Source organism: Dendrobates tinctorius, unplaced genomic scaffold (genome assembly GCF_039654945.1).
Source record: "Dendrobates tinctorius isolate UK_male_01 unplaced genomic scaffold, ASM3965494v1 ptg000030l, whole genome shotgun sequence".
In the NCBI taxonomy this organism is placed as follows: Eukaryota; Metazoa; Chordata; class Amphibia; order Anura; family Dendrobatidae; genus Dendrobates; species Dendrobates tinctorius.
Genome location: NW_027361698.1, coordinates 30,770,654 through 30,790,388, shown reverse-complemented (window position 1 = coordinate 30,790,388; position 19,735 = coordinate 30,770,654). Strand labels below are relative to the sequence as shown.

General features: G+C 42.8%; 1 protein-coding gene across 2 annotated transcripts in view; it reads right to left on the bottom strand.

Annotated features, from left to right (window-relative positions):
* Positions 1–3,551: 3,551 nt before the first annotated feature.
* LOC141086056 (uncharacterized) overlaps positions 3,552–19,735 on the bottom strand; it is a 28,726-nt gene continuing 12,542 nt past the window's right edge. The window contains exons 2-8 of one of the 2 annotated variants that reach the window (XM_073571770.1): positions 6,411–6,640; positions 4,780–4,931; positions 4,570–4,708; positions 4,396–4,461; positions 4,196–4,279; positions 3,891–4,104; positions 3,552–3,808 (exon numbers count right to left, since the gene is read on the bottom strand). In XM_073571770.1, the coding sequence (XP_073427871.1) occupies positions 3,570–3,808; positions 3,891–4,104; positions 4,196–4,279; positions 4,396–4,461; positions 4,570–4,614 (648 nt within the window). In that variant the 5' untranslated portion in view covers positions 4,615–4,708; positions 4,780–4,931; positions 6,411–6,640 and the 3' untranslated portion in view covers positions 3,552–3,569. The remainder of the gene's footprint in view (positions 3,809–3,890; positions 4,105–4,195; positions 4,280–4,395; positions 4,462–4,569; positions 4,709–4,779; positions 4,932–6,410; positions 6,641–19,735) is intronic. The other variant, XM_073571771.1, reaches the window with a different exon arrangement.

The following is a 19,735-nucleotide window of genomic DNA, read 5'->3' as shown; positions in this document are numbered from 1 at the left end:
AGACAAATTAAATGAAGATAATAATACCAAAGAATTTGTGATTGCATTCATTTTCAGGAAGAAACTGAGTATTATCTGACAAAATTGCAGGGGTGTCAATACTTTTGTCCCTTTTAGAGGTTGTCTCCTCCCCCCACACATGTGACTCTCATTTCTGTACCCCTCCCTTCTTCTCCATCTTTGAGTCTATCTCCATTTTGGAGACACACGTTTTATGCAGCTCTGTATAAGGAAAGTCTCTTTTTACTTACTGTAACTGTGCATTATGCAAGGATTCAGCTGAGAATAAACCTTCTACTAGACCCTTCAAATGTGCTCTTTTCAGTCGAGTTAAGCTGTCTGTGGACATCACTAAACATGAGTAATGGCAAACAGACACCATGGGATGGCAGTCTAATCGCCCAACACTTGCAGTTTGGCCATGGAGGCAGAATAGTAAAAAGAGATTCCGGCAGTTTCATCTGTAAAGTCAGTCTTCAGCTTCTACAAGTCAGAACAGACATCAGAAGTCAGCTTACATCATATAGATACCATCAGCTTGTATCAGCCTGTGTGCAGCACAGCCCCTCCCCCAGCCTTCACCCTGCAGAGACTGTAGCAGTTCATATTACACAGATCTCATCTGCCTGTGAGTTACAATGGCTGAAGGAAAGTCTGCAATAGCTTTACAAGAGTACACAGCCACTGACAGATCCAAGTGCTCTGCTAAGGCCTGTTTCACACTTCAGTTTTTTGCAATCAGTCAAAATCCGCCAAAATTTGAAAATGGCGGATCCGCTAAAAATGTGTAAAAACAGATGCCAGCTGATGGTACAGATCCGTTTTTTTACGGATCCGCTATACGGATTTTTGTACGGATCCATCAAAAAGCGGATCCGTTCCATCGGTTGGCATCCGTTTTTCCCATCCATTGGATCCGTTTTCTTGCGGATCCGTTTTTCTACACCTCCAAAATGGGATGCTCCCAAATATGATTGGCTCTTGGAGAATGCTCCCAAATGTGATTGGATACTGGAATCTAGGGAAAACTATTTCTAGGGTGTAGTAATTCAATTTCTTTGAAAGGTTTTAGAGCTAGTGGTAGCGATGGAAGGAGTTAGTGCGAGTATGGAAGGAGTTATTGCGAGTATTGACAGCTTCTGTGTGGAATTTGATCTTCACTGCAATCGGTTGGCAATTATTGCTCTCCAGAGGGAGAAAAGAAGATTGCAAATCCTGCGTCTGAGGAGACAACGGCAGTGGATTCATCCGATTAATGCGCAAAGGTTTACCCGTGGCGTGTTTTCTACACTACACTTGGCATTGAAGGATAACCCTGAAAAGTTCTTCAACTATGTGCGCATGAGGCAGGACTTGTTCGAGATATTGGTGGAGCGTGTTGGAGCACAAATCCGGAGAAGGGACACTTACATGCGGTTTTCTATATCACCGGCGGAGCGTTTGATGGTGACCCTTCAGTAAGTTATCTACTTTTTAAAATGTTTCAGATTCTGCAGGCTTTTATTGTTATGTTATGGCTTGTATTTTGTATTTATTTTACTTTTTCCCTTTTTTTTACCATATTCCTGGCAACTAGAGAATCCTTCACCTCCCTCCATTACCAGTTCCGGATTTCAATTTCAACTATCTCTGGAATTATCCAACAGACCTGCTGGGCATTGTGGGATTGTCTACATAAGGAGTACATCCCACAGCCAACACAGGAGAGGTGGCTGGAGATTGCCGACAAGTTTCAACAAATCTGCCAGTTTCCAAATTGCATTGGTGCCGTGGATGGGAAGCATATCAGGATTGTGAAACCCATCGGATCTGGATCTGAATTTTACAACTATAAGAAATTCTTCTACGTTGTAGTTATGGCCATTGCAGATGCCAACTGCAAATTTATTGCCGTGGACATTGGTGTGTATGGGCGTTCAAATGACTCTCAGGTCTTCAAGATGTCCGCAATGGGCCGTTGTTTGTATGGAGACAATTTTGACTTCCCACCTCCAAGACCACTCCCTGAAACAACAGGCCCACCAATGCCATTTGTGTGCGTTGGTGACGACGCTTTTCAGCTTTCCAAACACCTATTCAAGCCATATGATGGTCGTGGATTGACACACCGCAAAAAAATATATAACTATCAATTGACCAGAGCGCAAAGAGTGGTGGAGTGCGCTTTTGGCATTTTAACTGCCAAATGGAGAGTCCTGTTAATGGCCATAAAAATGAAAACAGAGACTGTGGATGAGTTGGTGAAGGCATGTGTCATCCTGCACAACTTTGTACTTTCAAAGGAACCTGTTTCCATAGAAGAAAATCTTTCTGAAACCACCTTGTGGAATTATCAGCAGCCAACTTTTTGGAGTACTGGGTCAGTGGCAAGAATGAGGGACACCTTTGCAGATTATTTTCTGACACCAGAGGGACAACTTGACTGGCAAGATGACATGGTGTAATTTTTTTTTTTAATATACCAATTGTAGGTAATAAGTGTTGTGTTTTTTTTTACCTTTTACACCACTGGTGTACTGTGAAATGTTACCAAGTGTTGGGTTACCAAGCGTTGTGTTACCAAGTGATGTGTTACCAAGTGATGGTTTTTTTTTTGCCTTTTACACCACCGGTGTACTGTGAAATGTTAACAAGTCTTGGGTTACCAAGCGTTGTGTTAGGCCTGTTTCACACTTCAGTTTTTTGTGTCAGTTAAAATCCGCCAAAAAGGCGGAAAGTGGATCCGTTACTAAATGATGTAAACGGATGCCACCGGATTCGTTTTTTTGACGGATCCGCTGAATGAAGAATTTTAATGGAACCATTGCCCAGGAAGGAGAGAGAGAGAGAGAATTTTTTCTGGCGGCCAGAAATGATTTCAGGGTTAAATTTCCACCTGACATCATTCCTACGGGCATGCGAACTATAAAAATGCGGATCCTTCAGCACAAAAAACGTTGCATGGTCCGTCCAGGCATCTCGGCGGACGCAAGAAAATTGACGGATCCGCAAAAAAACGGATCCAATGGATGGCCATCCGTCAAGATCCGCCGGTAATGCAAATCAGTGGGGAAAAAAACGGATCCGCCAAAAAAAATGGCGGATCCGTTTTTTTGCAAAAACGGCGGATTTTGACTGATGGTCAAAAACGGAAGTGTGAAACAGGCCTTACCAAGTGTTGTTTTTTTTTTAACTTTTACACTGTGAAATGTTACCAAGTGTTGGGTTAGCAAGCGTTGTGTTACCAAGTGTTATTTTTTTTTTACCTTTTATACCACCGGTGTACTGTGAAATGTTACCAAGCATTGTGTTACCAAGTGTTGTGTTACCAAGTGTTGTGTTACCAAGTGTTGTTTTTTTTTTAACTTTTACACTGTGAAATGTTACCAAGTGTTGGTTTTTTTTTAAATTTTACACTGTGAAATGTTACCAAGCGTTGTGTTACCAAGTGTTGTGTTTTGTTTACCTTTTACAACACTGGTGTACTTTGAACCTTTACCAAGAAATAAAGAACAAAAAAGAAACTACACAATAAAGTTCTTTGAAAAAAAAACATTGTTTATTAGTGGAATTTTTCAAAGTTATTTATTTTAAACCTTTTTTTTGGTATATATGTAACTTTTTTTTTTGGTTAAATTTTTTAAAACTTTTTTGTTTTTTGGTATATATTTTACACCTTTTTTTGGTATTTTTTTAAAAAAAATTTTGGTAGAATTTTTTATTTTTTTTAACAAACCAAAATTAACATTACAAATGCTGATACTGTTGGGTGGAGATACTATTGGGTGGCGATCCCTGAGCGACCACCACCGTGCGATAAACCTGTCACCTGTGAAGAAAAAAAACAAAAATTGTTTAGTATTCAACACTTCACATGCTGGAATATCAGTTACTGAAATTGTAATACTTACGCACTAAATCCCTAGCCCCCTCATTGAGCTCCTCCCAGTTCTCTACAACCGCGGAACACACCTCATCCCAGAGCCGTTGGGTGGTCGGTTGGTCGGCATGCAAACGGTTTCTCATGTTCCACAGCGGCTCCTGTGTTTCAACCTCATGGATGAGGTCATCCGTGTCTATTTGGAGACCCTCCTCGATTGGTCTCCGGGGAGTACGCTGTGAAACCTGTGAAGAAAAAAAATAACAAAAAAAAAAAATTACATTCTATTCTAACACATGATGTTCATTACTCAATTATCCAAATAGGGTTACTTACCGTTTGCCGACCACCAGAGGCATCACCTCGACGACACTGGGATGTCCTGGGAGTCGCTCTAGTGCAGGCACCAGATTGTGAAGACTGTAAAAAAAAAAAATTTTGGTTTGGATGGATGCGTAGTTATTGTGTGTGCGCTGTGATGAATGTTTGTGTTGGGTGTAGCATTATGTATGTATGTCTGTATGTGCTAAACATACACTCTGCGCGCCGCCTCCTTGCGTCTCTCCACCCTGCATGTCTCCTCCTGCCAGCTCCTCAGCTTCCTGAGAAAACATAATACATGCATATAGGGTTAAAAAAGCAAAAAAAAGGAAAAATGCGCTTAAACCAAAATTAAGATTTAAAAAAAACAAAAAAAAAACATTATTTACCTCAGTTCGCTGATGATGTGAGGGGGAGCTGTCAGAAGAAGACATTCCTGCGGCCTGTCTTGCGGGTCTGCGGCCTTCCTGGCTGGATCGGCTGTGGTACTTCTGGCTGGATCTGCTGCTGCGGCCTTCCTGGCTGGATCTGCAAATATAAAGACACTTGTTAAGCTACTATACAAAGGATAAAATAAGCTTTCAGGCCTTTATACTTACTGGGAAAACTGAAGTCTTTTCCTTGGCGGTTATGCTGCGACCTGTAGGGTTTGCTGCGGTATGTGGCTCCTCAAATGAACTTATGTCTTAATGAGACACCCCTTTAACTTTTTTGTAATATTGCTGGTATTGCCCAAGGTACTTCTGGAAAACTAGGATGCAAAAGTTTGTAGAGGTGTCTTAGAGTTGCTTATCTCCTTCTCCCATTCATACAAATTGTATTGCCAATCAGCCAAACAGAATAGATATAGAAAGGGTCACTAGGAAAGTTCTGTTGACTGTACGGTCATTATACCAAATGTCTCAGGCTTTAATGCCTTATTCTACTCTCAAAACTAATCAATATGTCAATGAAATACACAGAAACCCATTCCCATATATTTTCCTGGTTAAATTTCAGTTCTGTGTGTTTTGAACATTTTCCTATTATTTGCCAGTCATCCAAGATGTTCTTAGCATTGATAACTGAAATGATTATCTATAAGTGGAGTATGTACAAAGTAAATACCTAGAGTGTGTGATTTTATACTACTGGAAAGAAATGTATAAATGGAAGCTCCATATCATGCATAAAAAGACATTTCAAGGAAACAAATTATTGAAATTACTTTACTGAGTGGTTTTGGTGACATGTTTCACACATCACTTTGCTATTCAATTATTCTTATTTTTAATCTTATTCTTGGACCACCATCAGTAGGCAATTTTATGTTCCCTATGGTAAATATGCAGCTATCACAATCTATAGAACCTTGATGCTTCAGCTTTTCTTCTTATAAAATACTACTGCTTGCTAATAGGGAAGAGCGAACCCTATTGTCCAGTAATGAACCCTGACCACAGACATATTACTGTATGTCCAGTTTCCTCTTTGGGTTCGCTAATCTAATAAGCCTTGTTGAAAGGCTGCAGCACAGCCAATCAACAAGCTTTTAGACTTTTGACACTTCTCCAGCCATCATAGCCATGTCAAGTATTAGCATGTCTGTACTTGGTCAGTGCATCATCTGACCCAGCCTGTATAAAGGCCGAATAACGAGTGTCGCCGCCATTATGCTCTTATTAGTGAATGGATAGGAGGCAGCTAAAGTGAGGGACAGATTCTGGCGCACTCTGCAAAAAAGCCGCTGTGTTCAATCTGCAACCCATATCTGTGGGAGTACTGTGCCAAAAAGTCGCTGTGTATACTCTGCAATCCATATATGTGGGAGTACATGTGGGAGTATGCCGTTGTGTGTCCTTTGCAACCTCCGCCTGTGGGAGTACTGTTTCTTTAAGCCACTGTGTATACTCTGACCCCACCCCCACTTGTGGGAGTACTCTGCCTTTAAGCCGCTGTGTGTTTTATAGTAGTCTGGGAAATTAAATAAATGGCATCGGCCAACTTGACGTCATTTCTAGGCCAAATACATTTTTCTGAACTGATATGTTTTTGCTAATAGCATGGGAAATAAATAATTGGCATCAACTGACCTGTTGCCATTTCTAGGGCAAATAAATACCATATTTTTTGGATTATAAGACGCTCCGGATTATAAGACGCGCAACATATTTTGAGGAGAAAAATAGGAAAAAATTTTTTTTTAATAAAATGGAGGTGCTTCTTATAATACATGTGCCTAATTGCTTACCGGGGGGTGGTGGCTGCGGTGAAGTGAGGTCCCAGGGTTGCTGCTGGAGGACGTAGGAGTGGGGTGATGCTGCAGGCCACAGGCTGGGATGAGGGAGTGTCGGATGTGCAGTGCGCCACTGTGGGTGTCCGCTGCTGCGGGTGTCCGGTGCTACGGGTGTCCCCGGCGGTGCTGCTGGGGTGTCTGGCGCTGCTGCCTGGGGTGTTCTCCGCCGCTGCTGCCCGGGGTGTCTGTAACAGAGAGTCACCCACCAGCCATTACACATGGACCATACTGTAATCAGGCTTACATTAGCATTCCTTTCCCTGTATCTGGTGGGAGCATGCTTGTCTTTGTTCCACTCTGCAGGTGGCATCTCCAATACACAAACCTGTACAGAAACTGCAGACAGGCTACCCAGGGTATTGCATTTGTCCGCCAGTTACTGACTTCTTCAAACATGAACCTTGACAAGATTGAACTTTGTCTTGAATTACTCTCTTTGGTCTTCACAATTTTATTTTTTTTTAATAATCTTTTAACCTCCGAATCAAAGGGACTGCAATGGGCTTTAATGTAGCCCCACCCTATGCCAATAGCTATATGGCGTTATTTGAGGATGAGATCATTTATCCCGAATCTCTTTTCCCATCCCATGAGGTCATATGGAAGAGGTATATTGATGCCATTTTTTGTATCTAGTCAGGGAGCCAGAAACCTTGGAAATCTTTTCTCAGAGATTATATACAGCATGACCTGGTCTTATATTTACTATTACCAGTGACACACGTTAAGTCAACTTCCAGGACACCTTGGTATTGAAGGACGCACAAGGTACACTTACTGATCTCTATGTCAAACCTATTGATAGAAAGAGTCTGTTACACTATCAGTCTTCATCCTCCATCAATCAAAAAATCCATTCCCAAGTCCCACTTCAAAAGGGTTCATAGGATTAGGGTGGAAGAGATGCGCTCCAAATTTAGCAAGTGAGGTTACCCTTCCAAAATACTTGATGATGCTATGAATTCAACAGAGGTCACACGGCCCATAATGACAAAACACATACCATTTATCCATACATACCACTCGTATGTATATATTTTACATCAGGCCATCAGGAGACATTGGGGGATCTTACAAACTGCACATCCCAAAATTCCTGAATTTCTGAATCACTTCCTTCCATGTTACAAACGGGCACTAAATATTAGGGATTCATTAGTCAAGACTGGTATAGGCATCTCAAGCCGGGTTACCACTCAGAGGTTTTTACATACTCCCAAAACCAGCACTTTCCCATGCCTACAGTGCAACCAGTGTAACAACGTCCTGAAAGGTAATATTATCCACCATTCAAACTCAGGAAAAAGGTATACCATTAGGGACTTTGCTACATGCGATACCACATTTGTAGTATACCTGATAAAATGTCCATGCGGCTTACTAAATATCAGGGAGACTACACAGCCAATAAAGGACAGGATTTCTAAGCATAAGTCCACCATCCGATGCAGAAACCTGCTTCTACCATTACCTCAACATTTTGTATCCATGGGACATAATGTATCTCAGTTGAAATTTCAGGTCATAGAGCACGTACCTGCTCCCAGATGTGGAGGTGATCGTGTACGTTTTTTAAAAAAGAAAGAGGCCTTTTGGATAAATGAGCTGCAGACTCTTTCTCCAAAAGGTTGGAATAGAAAATATGATCTGTTATCTTTTACCTAATCACCAAATAATGATTGGACATTCATGATTGGTTTAATACATCAGAGATTTGGAAAATTATATACTGTATTTGGAGTAATAAGAACCATACTGCCCCTTTGGTATAGACATCATTTTGTTATGTCCTATAACTTGTTTATTTATATATATAATGTTAGCAATGCCTGTTGTCTTGTATTGCACATAAATACTGTTTCATCAAAACTAATATATTGTATTTCTTCTCACAGAGCTGAATATATTGACTACGTCACGCAACTCGCCTCCTGACCTACTCCCTCAGGCCTTCCTGCTCCTTATCCCCTACTCGATTGCCACTATCTAACCATATCTACATATATCATCCCCTATAACATTTGGTCCTACTAGCAGTGACACGCAAGCTGCCACAGTGGAACGCACCCCATATCCGGTACAGATATATAAGTCCGCATGTCACTATGGACGTGGAGCGCAAATACTTCCGGTATCCGGAATGCATGCCACCTCAGTTCCGGTCGCGCACTTATCCATTCGGCGCGGACGGAAGTCCCACCCTCTGCTTACAAAATATGGCATACTACAACCAAATACCACTCGAACTAAACGGCGGATACCCTGCTGGAGTCGGGCGTAAACCCACTGACCACCACTGATAAGAACCGACACTTCTAACTATCGTACAATTTACTATAAACCCTGGGCTTACACATTATTAATTAACTGCAGATGTCGCACAGGCATTTACATTGATTCCCAGTGGACACCAGATCAATTCCTTAGTTTATGCTCATAGCCATACACCTTTGTTATAGGTGTATGGCTGCTGGAATGTCTCACGTTGCTCTACATTCCATAACTCTGATAGATCAAGAGAATTTCGGATTACCCAACGTATATCATGTGGTAATACTAATGTTGTTTATTACGCTGTATGCGGATGTCCCATGATATACGTTGGATTAACCTCAAGAGAACTGCGTGTGAGAGTTCATGAGCATGTCCGTGACATCCTGGTGGCCAAGACAGTGGCCGATCTCTCTACCCTGAAGACGATCCCTTGCCACTTTAAGCTGGTGCATAACTCTGACCCACAGACATTCATGGTGAGAGGGATAGATTGTGTCCATTTAGGGATCAGAGCCGGTAATTATAAGAAAATATTGGCCCAAAGAGAAACCAAGTGGATTGTCACTTGAGAGACAATTACCCCAAAAGATCTTAACGAGTCTCTGAGCTTCGCCCCCTATTTGTAGTCACTTTTTATTGCCATATCCACCATTGCATACATTTCCCCATGATATTGAGGCTTTTACTTTGTTTTTAATCACTTATGTTTTGTCTATTTTTTAGTGTTTTTGTATTCTCGGCTGTCTTGGACGAATGGAACCGTTACTGTCCCTTTTTCTGTTCTGGTCATGTAGCTGCAGTAGAACTGGACCTTCATGAAGACTTCATCTGGTCTCGGACTCCTTTATGTGATCCTAAATAATTCCTTTGCTTCCCCTTCCCCTTTCCTCTCTCTGTCTACTTACAGGAGGTTATCTTGGATGGACGTTTTGTAATTATTAATCTAAATGTAGTGGGGGATCTGTATTTACGAGTTAGATGAATATTTAACTGCTTTTGCAGCTACTTTGTACTGGACAATAGGGCCGTAATTGTCCCTGATTTGTGTTTGTCTGTTTTATATCTTTACATATGCATTTTGCACCTTTTTATGTACCATGATTTTTGCTTGTATCTGTGCATTAAGATTGTGGCTGTGCGCATGCGGTATGTGCCCTCCATGTATCCTCCCCATGGGGTCGGCGCCCTATTGAGCCTGTGGCGCAGGTGCTGTGGCTTATTGCCCCCGCACGTGCGCTCCAGTGCCGGGCGCATGTCGGCATGTTGGAGGATCTTGTGGTGGCACGGCGCATGCGCCGCTAAGGCCACTCTGATTGGTCTATCTACATCACGTGCTGAGACATGTGACTGTTCCCTTGGATACAAAAGGTCCTTTGCCTGACTAAGCTTTATCTCCTTGAGAAAACGCTCTTTGGCAGCGTGAAACGCACGTCGGGGATCTCTCCACTGTCTGGGGTACCTGTGCACCTTTAGGTAAGCTGTCCCTTTGTTCTAATGTTTGCCACTATGGTGCGATAATGTTGTATATGGGACTGTTTACCGCTACTCCTCTTTATTATGTATAGCGAGCCTTGCGGACTTATTGTCCTTTTCAGACTTATTATGGTGGTGATTATTTATGAATACAGGCAGTGATGCTATTTATACATACCATCTGAACTCTTCATAGAGCGTGGGGTAGTTCCTTTTTTGGTGCAGCAGGTTATGTGCTATCCCCCTTTTGCTTCCCCTCCTGGGGTTCGGTGTCATCCATTTATGTGCAATTTTGCTATGGTTATTTATTGTACTTATCTGTGATAATAAAGTTTGATATTTTTCTAATTTGGTCGGGATTCAATCACTCTGTGTTTCTCTGTTTATATATATATGCTTATGGAGTGGAACTACTTACTGCTATGGCGGGCTATGACTATAGGTTACCGCCATTAATGCTGTACAAAGGATTGGGCTTTCTTGTGTTATTAACCATAGCCTAAAATGTTGATTCAGTTGAAGGCAAAAAAAAACCATGTGGCAAAAAGTAAACTCCACATTGGGGAAAAAAATTCCTTCCCAACTCCACATACAGCAATCAGACTAATTCTCTGGATCAAAGCCCTATCAAGGAATCTAGAATCTATAACCTGTAATATTATACTTTTCAAGAAAGGCATCCAGTCCCTTCTTAAATTTTAGTAGGGAATCACTCATTACAACATCATAGTAACATAGTTTTGAAGGCTGAAGGAAGACCTTATGTCCATCTAGTTCAGCCTATTTTTATTGCAGCTGTTCTGCATTGTTGATCCTGGGGAAGGCAAAAAACCCACAGAGTTGAAGCCAATTTTCTCCATAGGGAAAAAATTCCTTCCCCTAAGCTGGGTCAACCATCTACCTATAATATTTTGTTATTCGTAACCTTCTATACTGTTACTCACAAGAAAAGCTTCCATTCCTTTCTTAAATTCATTCAGTGAGTTGGCCCTCACCACTTCCTCAGGAAGAGAATTCCAGAGCCTCACTGCTCTTACCGTGAAGAACCCTCTTCTATGCTGGTGCAGAAATTGTCTTTCCTCCAAACGAAGAGAATGTCCCCTTGTTCTTGTCACAGTCCTTGGTACAAACAGTTCATTGGAGAGATATCTGTATTGCCCTCTGATATACTTGTACATATATATTAGGTCTCCCCTAAGTCTTCTCTGTTCTAGAGTAAATAGACCTAGTTTTGATAACCTTTCTGGGTATTGTAGTGAACCAACTCCATTTATCATTTTAGTAGCCCGCCTTTGAACCATTTCAAGTTCAGTAATGTCTTTCTTGAGCACCGGCGTCCAAAATTGCACACAATACTCCAAGTGTGGTCTGACGAGTGATTTGTACAGAGGGAGAATTATGTTTTCATCTCGTGTCCCCAGACCTCTTCTAATGCATCCCATGACCCTATTTGCTTTGGTGGCAGCTGCCTGACACTGGGCACTCCAATTTAGCTTCTTATTGACTAAGATACCTAAGTCTTTTTCCATGTCTGATTTCCCCAGCAGTTTCCCATTTAGTAAGTAATTGTAGCATCTGTTTCTCCTTCCCATGTGCATAACCTTACACTTATCTGTGTTAAACCTCATTTGCCACTTTTCAGACCAATTCTCCAATTTACTCAAATCTGTCTGTAGTTGCAAACTGTCCTCCTTTGTGTTAACTACCTTACATAGTTTTGTATCATCTGCAAATACTGATATTTTACTGTGCAAGCCATCCACTAGATCATTAATAAATACATTAAATAGTAGGGGGCCCAATACAGAACCCTGTGGTACCCCACTAGTAACCCTGGCCTAATCTGAGTATGCACCATTAACCCCTTCCTGCCATCCGACGTACTATCCCGTCCACGGTACCCGGGCCCGTATGACCGGGGACGGGATAGTACGTCGGCGCGATCAGCGGCGCCCACGTGGTGAGCGCCGCTGATCGCGGCCGGGTGTCAGCTGATTATCACAGCTGACACCCGGCACTATGTGTCAGGGGCGGTCACGGACCGCCCCGACACGTTAACCCCTTGCACACCGCGATCAAACACGATCGCGGTGTACCGGGAGTTAAAGGGAAGCATCGGCAGGGAGGGGGCTCCCTCCGTGCTTCCCTGAGCCCCCCACGGCAGCGCAATGTGCAGCGCTGCTGCGGGGGGCTTCTATCCTCCAGGCCCCCGAATCCAAGATGGCGACGGGGGCCTTCGGGGACCTGAGGAAGATGGCTTCCTCAGTGCCTGCAAAGCGCAGGCAAGAGGAAGTCTGCTTCAATGCCTGTGACAGATTGCTGATCTGTCACAGTGATCTGTGATGTGACAGATCAGCGATCTGTCACAGGACAGTGATGTCCCACCTGGGACTATGTAATAAAGTAAAAAAAAAAGTAAAAAAAAAATGTAAAAATAAATAAAAAAAAATCGCCAAATAAATTAGTAAAAAAAAAAAAAAAATATTCCCCAATAAATTCATTTTTTGAAAATAAAAAAAAAAAAACAATAAAAGTACACATATTAGGTATCGCCGCGTCCGTAATGACCCGCCCTATAAAACTGTCCCATTAGTTAACCCTTTTAGTGAACCCCTTAAAAAATAAAAATAAAAAACGAAGCAAAAAATAATGATTTATTATCATACCACCAAACAAAAAGTGTAATAACGCGCAATCAAAAAGACGCATATAAATATCCATGGTACCGCTGAAAACGTCATCTTGTCCAGCAAAAAACGAGCTGCGGTTTTACCTGCAGATTGCTCTGCGGTTTTGTCCTGCGGTTTTTCATCTCCTCAATAGAGGAGATGGCAAACCGCAGGAGAATCCGCAGAAAGAATTGACATGTCAATTCTTTCTGGGGATTGAAAACCGCAGATAATCCGCGCGGAAAATTCCGCACCGTCTGCACTGCGGTTTTTGATTCCCATAGGGAATCATGGTACTGGGGTCCGCAGCAGCCAAAACTGCTGCGGAACCGCAGCAAAATCCGCAGCGTGTGCACACAGCCTTAGGGTTAGGGCTAGGGTTAGGGCTAGGGTTAGGGCTAGGGGTGTGTTGGGGTTAGGATTGGAGTTATAATTGGGGGTTTCCACTGTTTGGGCACATCAGGGGCTCTCCAAATGCAACATGGCGTCTGATCTCAATTCCAGCCAATTCTGAGTTGAAAAAGTCAAATGGTGCTCCTTCCCTTCCAAGCTCTGCCATGCGCCCAAACAGTGTTTTACCCCCACATGTAGGGTATCAGCCTACTCAGGACAAATTGCAAAACAATTTTTGGGGTCCAATTTCTCCTGTTACCCTTAGGAAAATAAAAAAATTGGGGGCAAAAATATCATTTTTGTGGAAAAAAATGATTTTTTTATTTTCACGTCCGAGTGTTATAAACTTCTGTGAAGCACTTGGGGGTTCAAAGTGCTCACCACACATCTAGATAAGTTCCGTGGGGGGTCTAGTGTCCAAAATGGGGTCACTTGTGGGGAGTTTCAATAGTTTAGGTACATCAGGGGCTCTCCAAACGCACATGACACCCGCAGACCATTCCATCAAAGTCTGCATTCCAAAACGTCACTGCTTCCCTTCCGAGCCCCGACGTGTGTCCATACAGTAGTTTTCTCCCACATATGGGGTGTCAGCGTACTCAGGCCAAATTGGACAACAACTTTTGGGGTCCAATTTCTCCTGTTACCCTTGGGAAAATGAAAAAATTGGGGACTAATTGATCATGTTTCTGGAAAAAATACGATTTTTTTATTTTCATGCCCTGGCATTATAAACTTCTGTGAAGCCCTTGGGGGTTCAAAGTGCTCACCTCACATCTAGATAAGTTCCTTAGTGGGTCTATTTTTCAAAATGGGGTCATTTGTGGGGGGTTTCCACTGTTTAGGTTCATTAGGGGCTCTCCAAAGGCAACATGACACCCGCAGACCATTCCATCAAAGTCTGCATACCAAAACGTCACTACTTCCCTTCCGAGCCCCGACGTGTGCCCATACAGTAGTTTTCACCCACATATGGGGTATCAGCATACTCAGGACAAATTGGACAACAACTTTTGGGGTCCAATTTCTCCTGGTACCCTTGGGAAAATAAAAAAATGGTGACTAAAAGATCATGTTTGTGGAAAAAATACGAATTTTTTATTTTCACGCCCGGGCATTATAAACTTCTGTGAAGCACTGAGGGGTCAAAGTGCTCACCACACATCTAGATAAGTTCCTTAGGGGGTCTAGTTTCCAAAATGGTGTCATTTGTGGGGGGTTTCCACTGTTTTGGTACATCAGGAGTTTTCCAAACGCGACATGGTGTCCGATCTCAATTCCAGCCAAAAACGTCAAATGGCGCTGCTTCCCTTCCGAGCTCTGCCATGCGCCCAAATAGTGGTTTACCCCCACATGTGGGGTATCAGCGTACTCAGAACAAATTGCACAATAACTTTTATGGTCCTGTTACCCTTGGAAAAATAAGAATTGAGGGTGAAAAGATCATTTTTGTGGAAAAAATATGATTTTTTAATTGTATGGCTTAATGTTATAAACTTCTGTGAAGCCCATGGGGGTTCAAAGTTCTCACCACACATCTAGATAAGTTCCTTAGGGGGTCTAGTTTCCAAAATGGTGTCATTTGTGGGGGGTTTCCACTGTTTTGGTACATCAGGGGTTTTCCAAACGCGACATGGTGTCCGATCTCAATTCCAGCCAAAAACGTCAAATGGCATTGCTTCCCTTCCGAGCTCTGCCATGCGCCCAAATAGTGGTTTACCCCCACATGTGGGGTATCAGCGTACTCAGGACAAATTGCACAATAACTTTTAGGGTCCTGTTACCCTTGGGAAAATAAAAATTGGGGTGAAAAGATCATTTTTTGTGGAAAAAATATGATTTTTTAATTGTACCGCTGTACGTTATAAACTTCTGTAAAGCCCTTGTGGGTTCAAAGTTCTCACCACATATCTAGATAAGTTCCTTGGGGGGTCTAGTTTCCAAAATGGGGTCACTTGTAGGGGGTTTCCACTGTTTAGGTACATCAGGGACTCTCCAAACGTGACATGGCGTCCGATCTGAATTCCAGCCAATTTTGCATTGAAAAAGTCAAACGGCGCTCCTTCCATTCTGAGCTCTGCCATGCGCCGAAACAGTCGTTCCCCCCACAAATCAGGTATCAGCGTACTCAGGACAAATTGCACAATAACTTTTGCAGTCCAATTTCTCCTGTTACCCTTGGTAAAATAAAAAAATTGAACCTGAAGTATTTTATTTGTGAAAAAAAGTTAGATGTTCATTTCTTTTTAAATATTCAAAAAAATTCCTGTGACGCACCTAATGGGTTAATAAACTTCTTGAATGTGGTTTTGAGCACCTTAAGGGGTTCAGTTTTTAGAATGGTGTCACTTTTGGGTATTTTCTATCATATAGACCCCTCAAAGTGGCTTCAAATGTGATGTGGTCCTAAAAATAAAATGGTGTTGTAAAAATGAGAAATCGCTGGTCAACTTTTAACCCTTATAACTTCCTAACAAAAAAAAATTTTGGTTCCAAAATTGTGCTGATGTAAAGTAAACATGTGGGAAATGTTACTTATCAAGTTTTTTGTGTGCCGTATCTCTGTGATTTAAGGGCATAAAAATTCAAAGTTGGAAAATTGCGAAATTTTCAAAATTTTTGCCAAATTTCCATTTTTTTCACAAATAAACGCAAGTTATTTGAATGAAATTTTACCACTAACATGAAGTACAATATGTCACGAGAAAACAATGTCAGAATCACCGGGATCAATGGAAGCGTTCCAGAGTTATGACCTCATAAAGGTACAGTGGTCAGAATTGTAAAAATTGGCCCGGTCATGAACGTGCAAACCACCCTTGGGGGTGAAGGGGTTAATAACCACTCTTTGTTTTCTATCACTAAGCCAGCTACCTACCCATCTACACACATTTTCCCCTAGCCCAAGCTTTCTCATCTTACTTACCAATCTTTTATGTGGGACAGTGTCAAATGCTTTAGAGAAGTCGAGATAAATGACATCCAGTGATTCTCCTTGGTCCATTTGAGAACTTACATCCTCATAGAAGCTGATCAGGTTAGTTTGACAGGAGCGATCCTTCAAAAATCCATGTTGATATGGAGTTAAACATTTATTAACATTGAGATATTTCATAATGGTATCCCTTAGAAACCCTTCAAAAATTTTACCAACAACAGATGTTAAGCTTACCGGCCTATAGTTTCCAGGTTCCCTTTTTCACCCCTTTTTGAATATTGGTACCACATTTGCTTGCCACCAATCAAAAGGAACAGACCCTGTTTCTACAGAGTCTTTAAATCATGCGGCAGAGAGTTCCATAGTCTCACTGCTCTTACAGTAAAGAATCCACATCTGTGATTATGATTAAACCTTCTTTCCTCCAGACATAGAGGATGTCCGTTTGTCCCCGTCTCCGGTCTAAGAGTAAAAAGATCGTTAGAAAGGTCTTTGTACTGTCCCCGCATATATTTATACATTGTAATAACCCCTAAGCCTTCCTTTTTCCAAACTTAGTAACCTCAAGTGTAATAACCTGTCTTGGTATTGCAGACCCCCCAGTTCCCTAATAACCTCACCCACTCTAGTTCAGCTATGTCATGCACCAAAATGCTTTCCCCCTCAGGCCCAGAAGCCACTACATTTACCCAATGGGATGTTAGGGAAATATTATGCCCATTATCAAATAGTTTGATGACTTATCTAACTTATCCTCTGCAAGACTAACTTACAGCACAAGTATTGCAGAGATTGGACAATACCCATTTCAATTCCTCCAATTTATGTGTAATAGGAATAGCAATCACCTAATTGCACTCATGAAACATAAATCATTTCTACTTGTTTTAACTACAATGGATTCATATGTACAAATCGTTCTCTGAACCATGTGCTAATACTCCACAAACATGTAGATGCAATATTGCTCTCCATGGCAATACCAGATAACTGTATATAAAAAGTTCCACTATCACCTGTGGCGGCTCATACTGTCTCTCCAGCAAATGCAAGATGGAGTTTCATCTTATGGGTATGTCGCATATGAGGGGGGAGCAGGAAGGCAGAAGAAAGGCTGCACCTCAGACAGGTAAGCAGCAGCAGGATGAGAATATCAAAAATGCGCAAACACAGCCTGCACTTTCTGAGTGGATGAGGAGACAGTGGAGGAAGTGGAGTAGGGGGAGGCAGCAACATATACAGAGAAAAGGCTTATGTCCAGCCACGGTGCACAGTATCAGCCAACTTAATGGCTAGGGGCCGGCTTCTTCGCTTTTGCACCCTGCTCCCTTGTTTGCTGTGCAGCTGATTCAGCATGACCACCACCTTTTCCTTCGAATTGCCCAAGTCACTTGGATATCCTTGAATCCATCTGGGGTCTAGAACGTCATCATCCCGCATTGCATCATTACACCTTTCCAGTCTGTCTGTAACTCTGCTGCCCTACTTATCCACTTCTGCCCTCGCTACTCCTCTACTTCTCCCCTATGCAAATCCCTTCATTGTTTCTTAATTCCATAACATATCCACTTCATGCTAGTAACAGTGCCCTACACAGCTCTTCATAATCTGTCTCCCCCATGTATATGAACTTATCTCACAATGTCTCAACCACTTAATCTCTGGTTCTCCCAAGACCGCAGTAACTCCACCACAATCGTACGTTCCTCATCCAATTGCCTGAAAGACTTCTCCCGAGAATCTCCCATCCTGTAGAATTCTGTGGCCCAACACATTTGAGTATCCCCTAAATTCGGAACTTTCTGCCCCAGTATCCTGTAAGATGTAAGGTCGCAAGAGTAGGGTCCTCTCCCCTCTATGCTGTCTATTTGTTAGTTTATTGTAATTTCTATTTGTGTTTTGTATGCAACTCATCCTCATGTACAGCACCATAGAATCAATGGTGCTCTAAAAATAAATAATTCCCCGCATGATGTTCCACCCTGTCTTCACCCCTGCCATCCTTGCTGCTGTGCACACAGCAGAAAACTGCAGCAGTTGGCACCTGTGTTGCATCATCAGCATCATGAAAGATATGCTCTGGTGGTCTGATGACCATTTGCACTACCCCTGCCACATACTCATCCTCCAAAAAAGTGTATGATACGGGATATTTTGTCAGTAAACAAATTTCTGGATTTACTCTATATGAACAACGTCACAATTCCCTTGCATTCTCAGCATAAGCGAGCAGTCACGTGACTGCGTGTATGCGATTTACATACTTGCAGTTAAGCGCCAACTAGATTCTCTTAATGTCCTGCTGAAAGAAGTGAATGAGACTCAGCTTGTGATCACAATTAGCATCACCATCCATTCGCATTGGGAATATAGGAGAACTGTGACAGTGCTCACAAAAAGCGACTGCAGAAATGTGTCTAGAGCCTGAAAAATATCTTTAAAATGTGATTATTCTAATTGTTTTGCATTACTTTTCCATAAAATTTTTGATTTTTGTTTTGCGCCAAATAAAAAGTTACATAGAGCTATATCTCCATATACCAGTACATCATGCCTATAACTTAGAAAATCATTGACTACTTAGTAGTGGTAAGTCTACTGTAAGCTTTACAGCTAAAATTGCTGTCTGTGTTTGAATCCTATGAAAAAAATAATAATTTATTAATTAGATATCGTATAAAGCCATAGCCATCTAAGGCTGGTTTCACATTAGCGCTTTTTAAGCGCACGCACGGCCGGGGGTAGCTCCGCCCCCGAGCCGGCTCTCTGCCCGGCGCGCCCGCCCCTTGCTTGTAGCGCCGCCTCCTAGCGCACAGCGGCGCCTGCGATCGGCGCACCCTATCTTTAGCATAGGGTGCGCAGATCGTGCGCAGGCCGTGCGCTAGTTGCGCTTTGACCTGCGCTGCGCACTTTTGACGGTGCGCCGTGCGCGCCAAAATCCAAAAAGTTTGATTTTGGCGCGCACGGCGCACCGTCAAAAGTGCGCAGCGCAGGTCAAAGCGCAACTAGCGCACGGCCTGCGCACGATCTGCGCACCCTATGCTAAAGATAGGGTGCGCCGATCGCAGGCGCCGCTGTGCGCTAGGAGGCGGCGCTACAAGCAAGGGGCGGGCACGCCGGGCAGAGAGCCGGCTCGGGGGCGGAGCTACCCCCGGCCGTGCGTGCGCTTAAAAAGCGCTAATGTGAAACCAGCCTAATAAGCAAAGACAGATGTCAGGGGCCCCTTCACCAATGTCCTGAGGAGGACAGAGGAAACAATAAAGAACACAACAACATCCTGAGGGCCCCGTTACATTTAGCGATGCACCAGCGATCCCGACCACGATATGACCTGGTCAGGATTGCTGGTGCATCGCTAAATGGTCGCTACTGAGATGCCAAGCAGGCAGATCTCAGCAGCGATGCAGCAGCGATCGTTACTTACCTGTCACACGCAGCGATGATGTCTTCTTCTGCCCGCGTCCACGCGTCGCTCATCGGCGCCTGCAGGAAGCCCAGCAAGAAGCTGCCGACGAGAAATGGCCCAGGACGTT